At 30.9% G+C, this 19527-nt stretch overlaps 4 protein-coding genes across 9 annotated transcripts in view; 2 read left to right on the top strand and 2 right to left on the bottom strand.

The window, feature by feature from the left end:
• Window positions 1–3550, top strand: part of Megf8 (Multiple EGF like domains 8) — a 221635-nt gene extending 218085 nt beyond the window's left edge. For all 4 annotated transcript variants that reach the window (XM_076415083.1, XM_076415081.1, XM_076415080.1 and 1 more), the window contains 4 exons: window positions 14–224; window positions 286–433; window positions 2881–3232; window positions 3293–3550. In XM_076415083.1, the coding sequence (XP_076271198.1) occupies window positions 14–224; window positions 286–433; window positions 2881–3232; window positions 3293–3462 (881 nt within the window). In that variant the 3' untranslated portion in view covers window positions 3463–3550. The remainder of the gene's footprint in view (window positions 1–13; window positions 225–285; window positions 434–2880; window positions 3233–3292) is intronic.
• A 1476-nt stretch (window positions 3551–5026) lies between these two features.
• TyrRS (Tyrosyl-tRNA synthetase) lies at window positions 5027–8243 on the bottom strand. The gene is made up of 9 exons (XM_076415084.1): window positions 8145–8243; window positions 7764–7983; window positions 7385–7682; window positions 7192–7332; window positions 6866–7137; window positions 6302–6437; window positions 5646–5780; window positions 5443–5593; window positions 5027–5376 (listed from the first exon to the last, which is right to left on the bottom strand). Exons 2-9 carry the CDS (start codon window positions 7974–7976, stop codon window positions 5124–5126), a joined length of 1599 nt encoding a protein of 532 aa, XP_076271199.1. The 5' UTR covers window positions 7977–7983; window positions 8145–8243; the 3' UTR covers window positions 5027–5123.
• Window positions 8244–10050: 1807 nt separating this feature from the next.
• Window positions 10051–17059, top strand: LOC143203203 (calcyphosin-like protein). Of its 2 annotated transcripts, none has more exons than XM_076415343.1 (5): window positions 10051–10192; window positions 15355–15512; window positions 16281–16462; window positions 16518–16727; window positions 16788–17059. In XM_076415343.1, the coding sequence occupies exons 2-5, from the start codon at window positions 15356–15358 to the stop codon at window positions 16887–16889; spliced, it is 651 nt and encodes a 216-aa protein (XP_076271458.1). In that variant the 5' UTR covers window positions 10051–10192; window position 15355; the 3' UTR covers window positions 16890–17059. The 2 variants fall into 2 exon arrangements, with proteins under 2 accessions (XP_076271458.1, XP_076271457.1); XM_076415342.1 differs by lacking the exon at window positions 10051–10192 and adding an exon at window positions 15122–15264.
• A 358-nt stretch (window positions 17060–17417) lies between these two features.
• Xxylt (Xyloside xylosyltransferase) lies at window positions 17418–18946 on the bottom strand. 2 transcript variants are annotated; one of them, XM_076415077.1, is made up of 4 exons: window positions 18806–18938; window positions 18387–18739; window positions 18189–18330; window positions 17418–18133 (listed from the first exon to the last, which is right to left on the bottom strand). In XM_076415077.1, exons 1-4 carry the CDS (start codon window positions 18820–18822, stop codon window positions 17656–17658), a joined length of 990 nt encoding a protein of 329 aa, XP_076271192.1. In that variant the 5' UTR covers window positions 18823–18938; the 3' UTR covers window positions 17418–17655. The 2 variants fall into 2 exon arrangements, with proteins under 2 accessions (XP_076271192.1, XP_076271191.1); XM_076415076.1 differs by having other exon boundaries at window positions 18387–18946.
• Between the last annotated feature and the right edge of the window lie 581 nt (window positions 18947–19527).

The following is a 19527-nucleotide window of genomic DNA, read 5'->3' as shown; positions in this document are numbered from 1 at the left end:
CGATAACTTTTAGATGAGTGCAAGATGAAACCGAAACCGCTGCAACCTGGCGAACTGGTGTTCTTTGTGATCCAACCTAGGTTTATGAACGTGGACATACGTATCGTTGTGGACGTGACCCAGGGCGCCCTTAACGTATTCATGAGTACTCACGACGATACTTTCGTGGCCAGACCTAACGCTAGCACGGGCGTGAATACGATCGATCTGGATGAAAGCTACAGGTGAGGTTAATTTCGCTTCAGTAACGCTTCGTAGATCATACAAAAATATCTCACTTCATAGGCCATTTGAGAATGGGACATTTAAATCTGAGGACATACACCTGAGGACCGAAGCTACAGGGCTTAGGAATTACATCACAGTGAAACAGCCGAGGACAATTTTAACGGTCACGAATTTAACAGCCAGATTGGTTATTACTCTTCCCGAAGTAAGTATTGATGTGATATATTGTGTCGACTAAGAAAAAGTTTGTGGTTTTTTTATTTTCTGATCAAAAATCTAATAAAAGGCTTAATTTTGAAATTAGATTAATTCTATTTTGACAGGGTTCTGTAGATATTGGAACAAATATTGGTCTGAGGGTTCTATGTCTGGAGTATATGGTGCATAAAAGCTTCCCAATCAAGCTCTCTAGCCAAACTGTCGGGCGTTGTCTTGATGGGAGACTATTCTTTAAATTGCCTGTCATAATTTCGCTTTTCGACTCTGATTTTTTACTTCCGACTTTAATTTTTTATGGACAAGAAAAAACGAAACCAACTGATTAAAAATCTCTTTGTCTCTTTTTCTCTGCAGAATAACAACATTTATAATAAATATAAAAGTGAGTAGGTAAAAAGCATTGAGAGGGTTCTGTAGATATTGGAACAAATGTTGGTCTGAGGGTTCTATGTCTGGAGTATATGGTGCATCAAAGCTTCCCAATCAAGCTCTCTAGCCAAACTGTCGGGCGTTGTCTTGATGGGAGACTATTCTTTAAATTACCTGGCATAATTTCGCTAGTTACCAGGGAGTACAGTATGTTTGCTAATTTTTGTCCCATTTTTCACCCTAATACCTCAATCATATTCATGTCTTGCATTATTGCTTCAATTTTAAAACCCGAACTTCAATAAAGTTTGACACCATGGCTTGATATAAAAATTAAACAAGATACTGCCAAAGCGATATGTAGAGATATTAACATCATATATCTCCAATAGACTCTTCATAATTAAACAATAAAGAAAATATTCTGAACTAAAATAAATACAAGCAGGAGTGCCTCATGGCCTGCTTTATATTAGTGACTAGCGTTGAGAACTATCGACTGAAAACAGTCGATAGTCAAAAAACTAGCGACTGAAAATAGTAATTATTATTTGCATGGTTCGACTTTTTTTTTCAATTGGTGTCAGACGAAGGTGTACGAATCCTTTCCTGTATAAATTGTGAGAGAGGAAAGGACGGAGATAATTGCTCGGAGCAGTTAATTTTTTATTTGTACTTATATTTTCCAATGGTAGTGTAAGCGGGATGGAGACGTACATATTCCTTGACGTACTAACTTTAAAAAAGAAAAGGAAAAACTAATTACTGAATACTATTAACATGCAATTAATAATTTCATTTTAAAGGAAGTAGAGTTTTATATTTGAATGTTCTGTGGATCTGTAAAAAGGAATGGAATTTTTCTATGGAATGGAATAATACCCCATAAATATTTTATCGAATTTTAATATGTTAATTGCTATTTTTAAATAATATACTATAATAAATATAGACAATACAATAGAACTTAAACAAAACCTAAAAACTAAAGATGTACAATAACCATAAATACTAAATAAAAATTAAACATATACCTAATCACAGAAAAAAAACTAATCGATGGTATAATTAAAAATGAACGCACAATAACTACTAGAGCTTTTTTAAATAAAATAAATGCTTTATTTATTATTGAACGGAAATATTTTTGAACAAAAATCGACAGAGTAATCGAAATAATACCTATTATTGCCATAAAAACAGTCAAAAGTATTTTACTATTTATCATTCACAATTTTAATCGTTTTAAACCTTTTACATTAGCAATCTTGAAAAATATCGTTCCAAAATGTTATATTAAATATATTGTTATTGACAAGCACGCTACCAAAAAAATCATAAAACTATATATATTACATATAAATCTATGTAAGCACAAATTGGGTACATTTTTGTCAAGATCACGGCTAGGACGACAAAGCCAGAACGTTAAAAAACATTCGAATGAAACTAGTAGAACCAAAAATAGTAACTAAAAGTATACGACTGAAACAGTCGATAGTGAAAAGTAGTCAATTACTAAACAGTTGATAGTTGGTGACATACCAAAATTCGAGAGAGTTACGATAGCTAATTTGCGGATGATATAGCGCTGTTAGCAGTGGGAAAAAACAAGAAGCATTCATAAAGAGACTACAGGCAGCTATATAATACATAAAACAAAAGACTAAACAGACAGCAGTCTTGAAATTAAATGGTGCTAGAGTACTATGTAAATAGTAAATGTATGTAAATAATGCTAAGTATTTCAACATGACATTAAATGTCTAATTAAATTAGGTGCCTAAGTGAAGGGGTGTAAAGTGTGACAATTGAATTTGTTTGCTGTAAATTGATGGTCGGTCTAAGAGATCAATTTTAATAATAAATAAATGTTTAAAAAATGCGTACAACTTTCTAACCACAAAACCAATTTATATATTTATATAATTAACAGCCTATGTTCTGTGTCTCCATAATTAATTGCACTTAACACGACTTTTTGGAAAAAACATCACGATTTTTTCCCAGATACTATATATAAAAATTTTAATGGAAGTTTCTTCATCATAACTTTTTTTTTAGGAATACCATAAGTTAGAAAATACCCGCTTCTTTTTAGTTCTACAATCCGTGGACGATCGACAGGCAGCTTATGGAGTGGTCTTCTCTAGACAGGACCAATTACATATCGACTTATTCGTTTTCTTTTCCGTATTTTTTTCGGTATTCTTCCTGTTCCTGGCCGCCTGCGTGGTGGCCTGGAAGGCGAAACAGGCCGCTGACGCCCGCCACGCCAGACGAAGACACGTAGTCGAAATGTTACATATGGCGAAGCGGCCTTTCGCCAGCGTTACCTTGGACTTAACCACCAAAACGCCAACTGGTAAGAAAAACGCGCATCATGACGTAAGACCTGTAGCGATAGAGCCTACAGGTAAGTCCCGTATCTGGTTGTAACTAATTTTTTGTCTAATGTATGTAATTTCCCTATTAGGTGATGGGGTGGCTGCTGTCGCTACAGTATTTGTGAGTCTCCCTGGAGGTCAGAATCTTCCAGTAAAATTAGCTTTAGCGTCATCGTTGATATTATTAGCTAGACAGTTTCCTACAAGTAGCCGAATATTTTTAAGGAGGCGCTCTATACACGCTGCTCCTCCCACCTAGACTAACAGTTCTCTCTCTGTATATTGTCTATATGTATTATTTAAGTATTTGTTATTATTTATAAGAAATATACATTCCTGTTTTTAAACTGTTGATTGTTTTTTTCATATCTATGAAAAGATATTTATTTTCTCCCATCCTACCAACACTAATTGGCCATCTTTGAATATATACACCATCGTTCAAAAATTTAGAAACGTTCTATTTTTAGTTAACATCAAAATACTGCAAAGAATATTTAAATAAACACGTTGATATTGGAGTCAACAAAATTACTAGCTTCAAGCCCTTCAAATAAAACAGCCATTGCACGTCGTCAACACCGTCGAACGTATTGCCACATTCAGTTTATAAAACATAAAATCTTTCTCTCTAAAATTATTTTACTAATTAGCATCACTCTGGTTAAAAAAAGACAGAATGACGCGCCCGAAAATGTAACCAAATCGGTCAAACAAAATCATGTGTCCACTGATCGACACGTTGTCATATGTCAATGTAAATATAATAAAACAACCCTAATCTACAAGCAATTGCGGTTCTTTAATTAACTGTAGTTCAAGTTTCTCAATAAACATGCATTGGATATAATATGATAATAATGTTATAAAAATTATATTTTATAACGTTATTTTTGTTTCATTATTTTATTTTTGTTAGTATTTTATTGTCTAGAGTCAAAATAAACGAAAACTTAAATTTAGTATGTCGCAACGTTGTATTAATAATTTTTTTAATGACGTACATTGGCTGGAGGTTAAAATTTCAGGAAAAATGTATTAAATTTTTTTATTTGTACTAAATATAGTTAAATAACTTTATTGGTTTGATTAAGATTTGAGGATAATAAATCGTAAGTAACCTGTTATATTGACGTTTTTTTTATTTATCTTTATTCTTTCCAAAATTTTGAACCATCATACTAGAAATTTGAATGGTAATGTACTGGCGAAGGATTAATCTGAATTGACAAAAATTTGGGATGCGGGTTTTTTGGGTGTAAAAATAGATTAGTCTTATCTTCGACTAAATTCTGTCGAAAACAGTTGGTTAATATGTTGATGACATGCTTATTGTTGTGATGAGACTTTTTACATTTCTGATATTTTCTATATATCATCGGAATATTTCATCGTGATATAGAGCAAAACGGCAACCACCTTTGAAAAGGTATGGTCCTTCTAATAAAATAGCCAATGCACATTACTTCCAATGGTGTTTGTATAAAATCTGAAACTCGGAGCCGATTTTTCCTTCTCATTTTGCCTTAGTTAAAATGGGATAGAATACTGTCTGATGTGTAGGACCATGTAATGAAATCAATGTATATGATTCGGTTTGAGTTGGTCGACACTGTTGTCAAATGTCTACAAAATTCTTAAAAACATCAGTGATAATCAGAGGTTAGAAATTTTGATGACGTGCATTGGATGTTTTATTGGGTAGACTATATACGTCTTTGGTGACCATGTAGTAGTTTTTTACTTCCACTGATTTGTCCTCTTTCAATAGAACAAATTTTAACTCCAGAAGATTTTTCATGGACAAGAAAAAACGAAACCAACTGATTAAAAATCTCTTTGTTCTGCAGAATAACAGCATTTATAATAAATATAAAAGTGAGTAGGTAAAAAGCATTCGTTTAGTTAAAAACACTACAGTTATTTAATAGGAGCTCCCGCCATAGTTTTGCTGCGTATCTTCTCTCCGCCTTTTGTTAACAGACTGTTCCCTTGCCACTGCGCGAAACATTCACTGCTGGTTTTAAGATCGACTTGGAGCTTTTCCCATATCTTCTTTTTGGGATTCAGCACAGCATCTGGAGAGCCACTTTCGTAATTTTCTACGAATACCCTTTCGCCTGGAACTGCGTTGGCAGGTGGTAGAAGAGGCTCAACTTGTTTGGGATCATCCCTAATATAAAAAGGAGATGTTCAACATGAGAGGATATTAAAATCATATAAGATATAGTATACTTACACAGAAGCACACAACACCATTCCTTGACTTTCAATTCCCCTCATTTTAGCCGGCTTTAAATTACACAGAACTACAACCATTCTGTTTTCCATTTCTTCTATAGGAACAAAATTCACCAAGCCACTAACGATTGTTCTTGGTTTCTCTTCACCTGAAATCTTAGCCGTGAGAAAAGAAATCGTATAGTTTCTCATCGTACATACCCAAATCAATTTTTTCTACATAAAGAGCATCCGCGTCAGGATGCCTGGAGACTTCCACTATTTTTCCGATTCGTATATCCAGGCGGCTTGGTGTTAACTCGTCAGATACGTTATTATTTTGATTATTGCCACCTTCTGTAAAAAACAAATTTTTATGCTCAAACATTCACCTTCTGTATATTTTTGTCCGTAAAACTTGGAGAGTGATTGAGAAATTGACATGATATTTTTACACAACATTGCTGTTTAAAACAAGTGTTTTCATATACATTTTGTCTAAAAAAGTCAACAAACAAGCAAAAACTAAACGTTTTAGTTCAACGTTGTCTTAGTAACTGTTAACATGTCATTAGGGAAGAAATCATAAATACAATTTCAGTAAAATCTTCTTAATGTTTTAATACAAAAATTCATCTTAAAACTGGAAAACTAGTTTGTGATTTGACTTGAAATTTTAACGGGACATTTCGTTATTATTTAAAATAATTTTTAGACCATGTTGTAATATTTTCCCTTTATTTATGTTTTTCACTCATTTGTTTTCTAATATGTCAAATATAAAAAAGTCAATGTACTAATGTCAATTTAAGTGAATAAACCTTATCAAACTAATAACAGTAAGCAAAATAATTTAGATATTTCCACTTAGAACTTACTTTGCTTTCCGGGTTGTGGGTAAGCTTTCTCTGCCAATTTTTTCAGCTCAGGCTTCTCGAATTCTTTGATGATCGGCGCTAACAATTTATTAATATGCAGCTCAACTGCAGCTTTTAGGTCTCCCGGATGAATTTCCTAATTAAAAAATATGTAGTCCAAGATATCAAGCTGCATTTTTTTGGAGATGTACACAACTATAGATAATAAGGGTATAAAACAAGCGTTAAACGAAATATATTGTTTGCTTTTAGGAACATTTTACAAAACCAGAAAACAAATATCTAATAATAATTTTAATGTAGGACAAGACGACAAATACAACATGTACAAATCAAATATAATAATTTTTAATCTGATTGAATTCATATTAATCTGATAGGTTAACACATTAATTATAAAACTATGATGCTGAGCACATAATGGGCGACTTGGTATAATTTGTTTTAAAACATAGTCTCATTATTCGTCATGTGTCAAAACTATGGCGGTTGACTATAAAATAGCAAATGGTTCTTACACATAGCAATGTTCTTTGGTAGAAAAAAAATAAAATGTAGTCATACCTCTTTAGCAAAGCCTTCTTCTAATTTATTGAAAGAGTCATATTCAATATTTCCCCCATGTTCAGGGCTCCTAGTAATAACAAACTTTTCTCCACTATTAAATAATGGGAAAATAACATATTTAACAAAAGAAAGAACACCATTGTTTTCAATATTTCCTGGTTCACAAAATGCCTTTTTAAGCTTCTTTTTAACATTCGCTGGTGAATCTAGTAAATCAATTTTGCTGTCTTCTTCGGAAGAGGACATTTTTGCCCCTGTTAGGCCTGGTACTGTGGAAAAAGAAATTTTTCATCTTATAAAGTAAAAAGATTAAAAAGGCTTACCCATAGGATTCATCAAATGAGCCCTTTTCGCATATCCCAGCTGAGGGAGATATTTCTCCGAAAATGTAAAAATTTTTCTTTGATCAACACCACCAAACTGAGCATCAACTTTTAAATATTCTTCATCTAAAGCTTGCAGTCCTAAAAAATATATATTAATAATCTAACTGTATATAATAAACCCTAACATTACCTGGATATAACAACCCACTCAGCAAAGGATGTTCTACTTGCTTAACAACTTCAGCACCTGCCTTTTTCGCATCATGTTCGGTTACTACAGAGCTTAGTCTATAAACATCAAGTGTATATTCTCTGGAAAGTTGATATTCTGTGCCTTTGATAAATTTTAACTTGTCCAAAGGTACTCCAATACTTCTTAACATAGCTTTAATACTGTTCTCGTAATATTGTGTCCTCAAGGCTAACAGATCCCAAGGTGCTTTCATGTTGTCCAAATATGCGTGAAGATCAGCAAAAAGAATTGTAACCTGTCACCACACAAATTTATTGCATCATCCATCTTACAGCCAACAATTCCTTTTCATTAATAGTAAAAATAATTCAATTACCTCAGCACCTGCCCTCAAAAAGTCCGCTATCTTAGACATAGGAACGAAATAAGCAACATGGGGTTTCCCAGTGGTGGCAGTGCCCCAATAGATTTTTAAGTCTCGATTTTTCAAAATTTCTTTAATCTTATCCTCCCCGAGAACCTCTTGGAGATTTCTAGAAATAAAATTGTATTTTTCGTCAGGCGAAAGTTTTCTGTCACAACTTCCCATTTTGGAACTGAAAAATAAAAAGCCGAATAAATATCAGAAAATGCAGCATATGGATATGAATTCAAACCACATAAATATGAATTAAACTACAGAAGAATCATTTTAAATTAGCTTAAAATAAAACATATGTATATGTATAATATTAATAATATAATGTAAAAAAGGTACCTTATTTTATTTATAATAAAAAATTACTTCCACAGGAGTATAAAACAAAAGTAGGGTTAGAAAGCTGATGTCAAAGTCAAATTTTCTATGAGTCAATTTTTCTTTTATATCTTGGAAACACATATGACTTAATTTAGTGTTGGGCATTATCGATAAATCGTTTTATAGCTTCAAATGAAATTTTACTTATTTTAAAACAATCCAGTTAAAAAATTAAAATGAATTGAATGAAAAGCATAATCGGTATACGATATATCCTGACAATATAGTTTATGTTTGAACGATACTTATAAAATTATTGTCTAATAATATACAAGTTAAAAGTCGCATTCTCCAAAATAAACAACAGCCTAGGAAACAAACTCGCATATTTACAATAGTTATTTTAATGATCGTACTACAATATTACATGTCATGACCCAAAAATGAAAAGAAATACAATTTTTTTCATTCGGATATGATATTAGGTAATTAAAGGGGCTTAAATCAATTTTATCATCAATTCTAAATAAAGTAGTGCGTCTATAATAAAGAGTGAGAACGAAGAGACATACAACACAAAATATTTCAATACCATATGTGGCCAAAGTCTTAACAAGAAATGTATTTTTTCTATCACTAAACATCTTCAATTTATCATCGATTATATTAATTTTCCTTTGCAACTTTGAATATTTAGCGAAGGCGTCCATCATATTATATTGGCTCTGTTCCTTTTTAAGAGACTTTCTTTCTTCTAATAGTAACTGTTCTACTTCACTTGGTTTTGTACGCCATCTCAAATACTAAGAAACATTTTATTTAATATGTGTTTTATTTAAAACTAGAAACACTACCTTATTTCCAATGTAAGCGGAATGAGCAGCCATAAAACTTAGAATTATAGGAATAATTATAAGGAACATTTTTATTTTATTGACAATTTTGGCAAAAGTAGGGTTATGCAACATGTTTACATTATAATTCCAGACTTCCTTGTTTTAAATTTTTTTATGTATATACAACCAAATATACGTAATATTTTGAGGTATATTTTTATATATTCAATACTTTAATAGTTAAATTTATGTTTGTATGTTATAATATTGAGAAGCAATAAAAATATACGTTACTGTTAAAAGTGGATTATTTTCTAGGAAGTTAATTTTTGATACCACTCTTGATTTTAACTATCTATAATATTTTATTGTGAATAAAATACTTAAAAAATTTGCGTTAAGTGCCTTTTTACGTATGCAACCAGATATATCGACTAATTACCATTATATGTATTACTAGTTTTTAAAAACTATCTTAACAACCGAACCTATGAATTAACCTTGGCATAGTTGATGACCTTTTCCTACCCTTTATTAATTATTAAAGTTTAAAAATATAGAGAACTTAAAATATTTTGATTTTTATATATCAAAGTTATGAAGAAATAAAACTGTACGGTTTTGTTGGGTGTGTATTATTTTAGAGAAATTTGACTTAATTCATGAATGATATTGTTGATTTGAACTGACTACAAATTATTTTTATTTAGTAATTAATAATTTTTGAGAAAACAAGAGAAGGTTATAGTGGAACACTTCCTTTTTTATATGGCTATTTCAACTACATAATGAGGCGCATTTTTTATTAGCTCACCGTGTTAGTGATATGAGCTGATGATTTTCTCTATAAATGTTGGATCCGTTTGTTGATATTCCTATAGAAAATATAGCGCTTAGCAACCATGTTCAATACTATTAGAGATTAGATTATTTATACATATTCGTTTATCGATACAACTGACAGTCCACCCTATTCATTCAGCCGATCATCACACCCCCCCAGCCAACTTGATAAATTCGACCGGGTTCATTCCCGTGGGCACTTCATTATCTGACACTACTCCTAATTAGTTTTCTAATTTATTTATTGCGGAAAATTGCGTGTAGATCCGGTCGATAAAGGCTGAAATTTACCGCATTGTACACAGTTTTGTCACTTTAGAATATTTTTTAGCCGATTAGTCGCTAAACTGTTGCTGGTCGCTTAACGCCGAAGAAAGAATAAATCAAGTAAGTTCAAACAGTTTCGTTTTATGTTTTTTTTACGATGTTACCAAAAAATATTTATTTTTGATTTTTTGTGATAACATTAAAAATATATATGGAATTTCCGTTGTTTTCAAATAAAATAATATTTAATTTTATTAAATTTTTTATTGGATATAATATATATAAATGTCAAATGCCCAATTTATTATTTAATTCCATTTGGCGCTTGTAATGATAATGGGTTCCAGTAAACTATTGGAATAAAGTTTTTTCCCGGCTGTTCATTACTTTTTAATTTATGTAGTTCCTTCCAGGAGTTTTTACTTGCGTAGCGTAGGTCAACGACATTTATCTTTATATATCGATTTACCTGCTATGTTATAATGTTTTATATTACACATTTTTCTATATTCTTAGAATTATTACATGTTTGTCAGTTTAAAAAAATGTTTTAGGTGAAATTCAATTGTATTCATCAACATATCTTCCATAAACCGTGGTACATTCAGTATAGAGCTCCTCTAACTTTACTAACAGACCTTCTACTTAGAACGAATTGTCTTTGCTTTCAAAATAGGCTTCCACTTCCACATTCGCGTCTTTATTTGAGCTAGTCATCTGTCCTTGGAGAGTACTTTTGAGGTCCGCAAGCATCTAGTAGTCACCGGAGGCCAGATCTGGACTGTACGATGGGTGGCACTGCATAATATGCTCAATTTCATCACAGATTTCATGGATTCGTTTATAAAATGACGCACTGTCCAACGTTGTCTCAGTAAAACTACAGTATCTTTTAAACTATAAACCATATTTTTATAAAATCTTGACAAGTGTCTTTTGATATTAATTAAGTTAGATTCGCGAATTCGAACTAAGAGGTGGCGTCATCTACATGCTAGACTTGAGACTTGCGTTGACATCTTGACAAATAAATTATAGGTTAGGGAAACCGTAATAATAGTCTTTTTTAATTTTAAAAAATTACGTAGAATTAGTAAAATTTGCATATGAAATGTTGGTATATCTACGTATTTTTTCTCTGAGCAAGATGAAGAAGTTAGTTGTATAAATTGGGCCAATAAGGGAAACATTTGAGACGAATCGACGAGTTTGTATTGAAAAATTACTTACTGTTTTTATACATTTCATATATTTAATCTTTGAAAGAGCTACAATCAAGCTGATTTTGATTAAATTTTTCATTTTTTTTGAGATATTTCAGTGGCCGTGTCCATACTAATACTTAGTGCAGCTGCAACACGCTAAAAATATTTTTAATAAAAATTGCAACAAAATAATATTTAACAGTAAAAATGCTTACTACGCTAACGAATTTTACTGGCAAGAGGGGTCCTCCATTATCCCGTTCCTGTTCAGTTCCGTCTGCCTTTTGATTACTATGAATGTACTTATCAAACAGCATTGTGTCTCTTTTTAACTAGAATAAAATGAAAAGAAAAATATTGCCTGATTCTAAAACGAATTTACAAATTTCGGAAGGCAACACATTAAAAAAAAATAGAAAAAAATAGATATACCATTTTTCCTAACCAAACATTATGTAACTCATATGTGATAATAAATTTTTTTAACAAATTTTCGAAATAAACATAGACCTATTTTGAAATATATTGTTTTCTCTTTTAGTGTCTTTTCACTTTCATATATAGCGCGATCTCTATATGATATGGTATGATTGGATGCTATTCCGGATATCAATAAATTTCATTTGAATGCGTTAGGCTTTTACTTTAAAAAAGGCGAAGGCGTTTTTAGATCATTTCTGTGAATGATTTTTGATTGTTTCCCAACAATTATATATTGATACTGTATATTTTGAATATTTTTAACGTTACAGCTTATAGTCCATGGGATGTTATTGAATTTAAATATCAACTCCCTTATTTCCTTACGCGCGTCCTTGATATTTGGTTTGTATCGGGCGTGTTTACAATAACAATGCTTTATAGTAAAACGTTCGAAGAGTATAGGTAAGATTCAATAGATTATAACGCGTTGTTAACGGCCTTTGAACCGTGTAGTATTAGCTCGACCTTCCTTCGTAACTGGTACCAAACGTGAATCTTTTGTGATTATTTTTTTGTTGGATAGTCCCGGATCATTAATAATAAGGAATTGATTTATTTAAACCCTTTAAAATCGTTTTCAGTTGAAAGAAGTAGGGTTGCAAGTACATAATTTCGGTTTTCTAAATTCATCAGAACTAAAAATGTTTTCATTTGACGTGTTACCTTTACATTAACCTATGAACAAATTGTGATTAATTTTGTTCATAATTATTAGCTTGAAGTCATGCGATATCGACTAATTTTTGCATAATTTACTCTTATAATTCTCCGAAGGAAAGAAAAATGTTAAAACTCACAAATTTATATGATTTTTTTAAAGTTTAATGTACTATATATCAGAATTGGTTTCAAATTTGACTTTGACTTCAATAATAATCTAAGTGAAAGAGTATTTGGTCAAAATGAAAATATTTTCTTTAAATACGTCAAGAATTAAGAACTTATTTGACTTATCTGTCAATATGCGGAGAATATAAGAATAGTGAATTCTTTCCTAAAAACATTACGTCCATAGAATTTTAAATTTTCTTGAAGTCAGTTAGGGCGTTAATATAAAAAAAAACTATATATATTAAATAAAATTGTAAAATAAAGACAATTAAAATTTTCTTTGATAAATGTCGTCACTTATACTATATTTATTTAGGTTTTATTTTTTATGTCATTTTAATATCAACAAAAAATATACCACTAATAATGGATTGATTGAAAAAGTCATATTGTAAATTAGACATCTGTCAAAAACATAACCTTCGAGTACTCAGCAAAACAAAAAAACAAAGGTTTTATTTCCTTTTTAGGAAGTGTCTCCTAAAAAAACTATGATCATATAATAATTTTAATTTTAAAAACTTTTTCGTGTGTTTTCAAATTACAAAGGAACTGTTAGGGTTATGACTTCTATTTGGTATCGTATCTGACATTTTGGCGACTATATTCATGCCAAAGCATTCGGCTTTATTTTTTATCACTCTCATTTTAATGTCAACAAAAAAATATCATCAGTAATACATTGACCGAAAACGTCATATTGTAAAATTAGACATCTGTTAACAACATAACCTGCAAATGTGCGGCACAATAAAAAACAAATTTTTTGAAGGTTTTCTTCACTTGTTTCATATGAGACGTGATTAGATTAAAGTTAATTTTTCCTTTAGAAACAATAAGAGCCTCAAAAAGCATCTTCCGTACAAATATTCATCGCTATGTTTAAATGAGAAATTCTACCACATCTGTCGTATTCACCAGACATTGTTCCTTCCCATTACTACATATTCTGGTCGATGATACATTATCTGTATTTGTTTGAACGGCATATTAACCAGGCATTGTCGCTACATGTTACATAATCTGGATATCCTCAAAAATCATGTTGCTCTTTCATCAAAGCGATTTTTCAAAAATGTAGATGCTATTAAAGAACGATGAAATTTCTTGGAAAAATGTTTTTCAATTTATAAAAAAAACTTGAAAGCATATGACGTCATGCTATCGTAAATATTTCGCATTTTTTGGATTTTTTTGGCATGTTGTTTCAATAATGTAAACAATGACGTTAACAAGAATAGTTTTACGCACTTTATTTTTTTATATATACAGACTATAGACTATGTACAATAAAACAGCCAATGTACGACATCAACATCGCCGAATGTATTGCTAAATTTTACAACAATTAATTACAATAATTTTACAATTAAACATTTTACTAATTAGTATCACTATAGTTAAAAAGAGACAGAATGCAGTGTGATAACTCCGAACTTGCAACCAAATCGGCAAATAAAATTTGATTTGTGTACTGGTCGACAACATTGTCATATGTCAATGTAAATATAATAAAACAATTCTAACCTAGAAACTATTTTGGCTGTTTAATTAACTGTAGTTTAAATCCTTCAATAAATACATGAATTATATTACTGTAATGTTAAAATACATTATATTTTATAACGTTATTTTGGTTTCATTGTTTTATTTACATTAGTTTATTGTTGTCAGAGTCAAAATAAATGAAAACTTAAATTTGGTGCGGCAACGTTGCATTATAAATTTTGATGACGTGCATCGGCTGTTTTGTTGGAAAAACTATAGCTGTTATTAATCTTTCAACGAAAAGATGACCTAATTTGAAGACATAATGACTGGGTTTTACCTTGCAAGATTCAGTCACATTATTCTAACCTTTTTCCTCAATGGATCGTTAGTAAACAACTAATTCGGAGTTTTTGTCCTTGTATTATTATATTGAGGAACGTCACACTTCAAATAATTAACCCATCCCTCTAAATAATTAAACTAATGTATCGTAATAAACATGCACACTGTCAGGTGATTACGAAAGAGTGACGGCACACGCAAAAGCTATTATTATTATTATTATAATTATGGTGTTTTGGCGCAAAATAAAATAAATTTTCTCGAATATTTATAGATTCTACATCTTTTCGATCATCAAATAATTATTTTTTTAAATAAAAATCTAATTAAGTATTTTAAACCATCATAAGACAAATAACTAATAAGTAGAATTTATGAATTTAGAATGAGCAAAAATTAATTAATAATTCATTGTTTTATTAGAAATTCTGACTGTAGGTTTAAAATTTCAAAAATTATAGAACACAATTTGAATTAGTTGGCAAACGATTTTTTTATTTATTCAGTGATATTTCGCAAAGTTGATAACGATATTAATATTAATTAAAATTAAATGATTTTTTTTATTTATGACCATATATTGTAATATTGTTTAGAGAAAAGAAATAAATATTATGTAGCAGACATATTTCTATTCTGCGGTAAATTGCATTTAGCCTGAATTAGTTCGCGGGACATCCGATCGAATGTGGGTCCGGTTTGTTAGTCATCTGTCTGCAATTACCGTGTTAACTAAGTTGAGACGACGTTCTTATTGTTTCTTAAAGTTATAATAGCACCAAACCCAAAAATAATACCGATCCGTTTCAAGGGATTTTATAGTACCCGGTACTATTAGTGGTAAGATAGACCTTGTTCAAACAACATATGGTTTTTTATACGTTAAAAAAAGTGTCGAATACCTCAGTAAGTTTGTTTGGTTGCTTCCAGTATGCCCATTCGACCACAAAGTGCGACATCACGACAAGAAGCGGAGATGGCAGCTAAAAGCTTAAGGGAACTTCACGCAACTGGTAATTCCGCCGACCCTGTGCAAAGACTGAGACTGCTCTGTCTGTCAAGGGGGGCCACGGGCATTTTAGGACTAGGTAAAATTCCATTTTTGGCAATATTCAATGATTAATACTTTCGATACGTTTCTGTCCGAAAAACTGGGAAAGTACTCGATGGATAGGTTTGAAATTTCTTTAAAACTTTACCGTTTTACTAGAATAATGTTTATACGCAGTTTTCATTCCCAAATTCCAAAAGAAACGGAAAATTTGAAGCGTTTTATCTTATGACCCATAATTTGCGTTGCCATGGTAACCGTTTTCATGTTATAATCATCGTCATGTAAGAAATTACGATGCCATTTTAACCGTAATAAAATCTTTCCACTGTAAATATTAAATGGGTATATTCGTATCCACAAAACTCGAGATGTCGAAATGTAGTTGGAGCCTTACATAAAAAAAAATTGAAGAAATAATAGTATATAAGCCGCTCATCTTATAATCGCAGCCATCTAAATTTTAGAAAAGTTTTTATATCAGCTTGCATGTTGCCGGATTGTATACATTGTATTTGTATATGGAGTTTCTACGTAATGTGGATAATAAAAAAAATCGTGTATTATTCATATTTATTATTTGATTACTAGTTGGTACTTTTTGCTGGTCTATTTCACGGAAAATGTCCCAAATGTCGAACTAATAACATGTACTAAGGTTGAACAATTAATGATCGTTTAATCAACAACATAATTGTTTCTAGAAAACCGCTTTCAATTTAAAATGATTCATAGGGATTAACAAGGTTTCCTAAAATAATTGTAAATCGATTGTGTGATTTCTAATTTCTAAAATCATGTACAGGTCGCTTATTTAGAAGAATGGACGAAGATGGAAACAAAAACCTTAACAAGGAGGAATTCACCTTGGGTCTGAGGGAAATCGGTCTGGAGATATCCGACGAAGAAATCGACGATTTGTTTTCGAAATTCGATACCGATGGTAGCGGAAGCGTCAATATGGAGGAATTCTTGGTCCACATTAGAGTATATAATGAAACAAACTTGTTATTTCGTCTGTACAATTCCTATTGTTTCACAGCCTCCTCTTTCCGAATCCAGAAAGAAAGTTATAGACGAAGCTTTCAACAAAATGGACAAAACCGGCGATGGTGAGATCACCATCGAAGATTTGAAGAACGTCTATAATGTCAAGTCGCATCCCCGCTATATTTCCGGTGAAGACACCGAAGAAAGCATCTTGAAGAAGTTCCTAGGAAACTTTGAACAAGACGCTACTAGAGATGGAAAGGTAAATCGATCAAAAAATGTCAAAACTCCTAATTAACTAAAAAACTTTCTTATGTTACAGGTAACGAAGGAAGAATTCGTAAATTATTATAGCGCAATTAGTGCTTCAATTGATAACGACTGCTATTTTGATTTGATGATGCGCCAGGCCTATAAACTTTAAATTTACTTTTCTTTCTATACATATCTAATTTATATGCTTTTGTCATTTTATATCTCACATTTGTTGTAGCTGTTTATATTTATTTAATATTGTTGTGTGCGCGTGAAAGATTAATTTATATATAAACTTACGAATACAAGTTGTTAATAAAATTCACTCATTAACATCACATTTTTTTGTATTTTATTTTATAAAAAATGCCCTTCTAAAAACGCATGACAAGAGAAAGCCAGTAATCTGTTTAAAACAATTGGAGTAATTTGACAGATAACAGTTTCAGTGTTATAATAAAATCAAAGAATCAAATATTTTATTATTTATATCTTAAATTTGCGTCTAAAATAATCCGAAATCTCTTCCGTTTATAAAAGACATCAATACTACCTAAGTTGAGGAGCCTAGACTTTTACCGAAATCCTAATATATGTATATAATACAAGGCCTGCCCGTTTATTAATATGGAGTATATTTGCTTTTAAAACATATTAAATTGTATGTAAAAAATCAAGAAATTAAAACTCACTAATATCAGATCATTTATATTTTATTTTATAAAAAAACCTTTGTAAAAGCAATATTAACATAATACAAATATAAAACTCTTTATATAAAAATTACATACGTTTAAATAGGTAAGCATCAAAAAATGCCATATAATAAAAAAAGTCATGTATTGCACCTTATGGTTATGGCTCAAAAAGATCATTCAAAATGGCAAAGCTTTATGGTAATACAAGATCATCATATTAAATCTAATACTAAGAAATCAATCTTTTGGAATTCTAGTATTGCAGTTACCGTGCAACACAACTATAGAATGATTACATCTAAAATAGTTATCAAAAATATCACTGTAGCCATGATCCCTCCACCAAGTACACAGCTGCTTATTGAATCCGCAATTTATAGTCTGAATTAGATGGGGGTACTCATACCCCACAAGTGTGAAAAAATCCTGATCCCCCAGATGTCCACGAAACTTATACTTCTCTGTCATATTCTTTACATTCTCTTTTGATATCACATAAAGGAATTCCTTCGATTTTCTCTGCTTCTCAAAATCAATCAGAACAACGCCACTGTTATAACCTTGAAATCCCTTGGGATGTTGGTTTTCGGATATTTTATTTTCATGGTAATATTCACCAAAACTGGTTGAGTGTTTTAGTTTATACATATGTAGGATATGTCTATAAACTGGTGTTAGTTCAGGGGCTAACCCATACAGAGCGGTTGACTTAAAACTACAAATTATATCTTAAAGTCCTGTTATTAATTAATGTTAATGGAGAGACTTACCTATCAAATTCATTAAAAAGCAAAGCAATGTCTTTCTTAAAAAACAAATCACAGTCAAGTAGGACAGCTCTTTTTTGTGATAATGGAGCTATTCGATACAGTCCTAAGGACAAATAAAAAATTGCATCACTGTAGTATGTTCCTAAAATAAACACCACTCAATTAATAACAAAAATAATAGTTCATGAAATTTCCTACCTGGTCTGGAACTAAAGAATGGTGTCATAACATTAACAATATCATTAAGCTTAGACACACAGTCTTGAACATTATAAAAAGTAAACACAAGACTCTTGTTTAAACGGTACACTACTTCTGATAGTTGATTCTTGGCTATATTTTTCGATTTCTCGTCTACTATAATGTGGAATTTCAGAGGCACTGACGAGACGTTCAGTATATTGTATACGAGATTCTTAAATTTTAAACTTAGAGGCGAATTATTACTGACTTTGGTAAAAATCAACCAAATGTTATGATCGTTATTTGGATGTTTCGTTGTCGAGTCTAATAGAGAATCGGATAACAAGTCTCTTTGGTCCAGGTTTTTGCTAATTAAAATTAAATATAGGATGATGCATATTGCAATCAAAATGAGTATATTTAAGAAACAGTACTTGCTGGATATCCTCATTGTATTGCATGATACTATGTAATTTTTGTATTATATAACTAAACAGATCTTAATATGACTTTTACACGAAAAAAAAATTAATGTTATTTACATGGTCAACGAATAATGTCTAACTTTGGGTTAGTAATTTTGACATTTTCAATTTGGTGCTAGTTAAGTTGCATAGTTCATCATAAAATCAAATATATTATAAAAATAGATAAATTATATTGTTAAATTAAATTATTCAAAATTTTATTAATATTATATGTAAAAAATATGTTTTGGATACATTCAGGGGGTATTGTGGGTCATATAATAATAATGAGAATAATGTACAATTGAATTTAAATGTCAAGAGGAACTAAAGGAAGAAAATATCAGAATAATTATTAAATAATTGTTCTTAAATGACAAGGTACTGATTATATTTAAACCTTCATACAGTTATTAAAAACGTATAAGTACATTTTAATTTATAAATCCCGATGGCGCCATTAAACCTAGAAGCGTGAATAATTCAAATATGCGAAGAATGCAACGAGACAAAAAAGAAATCAAAGATGGTACTCCCAAACCAAACAAACTCCCCTACCACGAAATCGGAAGATGGGAGTGAAAAAAAAATTAATTTCGTTAACGAAAGCGATGGCCCACCTAAAGTTCTGCAAATTGTCCGTATGAAATTTTTGCGTACACTTCTCCTTGGTCGACTATAAAGTGAAG

Source organism: Rhynchophorus ferrugineus, unplaced genomic scaffold (genome assembly GCF_030347505.1).
Source record: "Rhynchophorus ferrugineus isolate W39M unplaced genomic scaffold, kcgeb_rfMv2 rfM9, whole genome shotgun sequence".
Lineage (NCBI taxonomy): Eukaryota > Metazoa > Arthropoda > Insecta > Coleoptera > Curculionidae > Rhynchophorus > Rhynchophorus ferrugineus.
This window is presented reverse-complemented; position numbering and strand designations above follow the sequence as displayed.

Bases quoted from the DNA above. Each gene is read 5' to 3' on its own strand.
- Xxylt (XM_076415076.1), bottom strand. From the start codon at position 18,822: ATGAGGATATCCAGCAAGTACTGTTTCTTAAATATACTCATTTTGATT. The intron at 18,331-18,386 runs GTAGGAAATTTC...TGTTTATTTTAG, and splicing joins ATTCTTTAGTTCCAGACCAG to GAACATACTACAGTGATGCA. The intron at 18,134-18,188 runs GTAAGTCTCTCC...TATAATTTGTAG, and splicing joins CTTTTTAATGAATTTGATAG to TTTTAAGTCAACCGCTCTGT.
- TyrRS (XM_076415084.1), bottom strand. From the start codon at position 7,976: ATGGGAAGTTGTGACAGAAAACTTTCGCCTGACGAAAAATACAATTTT. The intron at 7,333-7,384 runs GTAATGTTAGGG...TATATTTTTTAG, and splicing joins GAGTGGGTTGTTATATCCAG to GACTGCAAGCTTTAGATGAA. The intron at 5,594-5,645 runs GTATGTACGATG...CTAAGATTTCAG, and splicing joins TGTAGAAAAAATTGATTTGG to GTGAAGAGAAACCAAGAACA.
- LOC143203203 (XM_076415343.1), top strand. From the start codon at position 15,356: ATGCCCATTCGACCACAAAGTGCGACATCACGACAAGAAGCGGAGATG. The intron at 16,463-16,517 runs GTATATAATGAA...ATTGTTTCACAG, and splicing joins AATTCTTGGTCCACATTAGA to CCTCCTCTTTCCGAATCCAG. The intron at 16,728-16,787 runs GTAAATCGATCA...CTTATGTTACAG, and splicing joins ACGCTACTAGAGATGGAAAG to GTAACGAAGGAAGAATTCGT.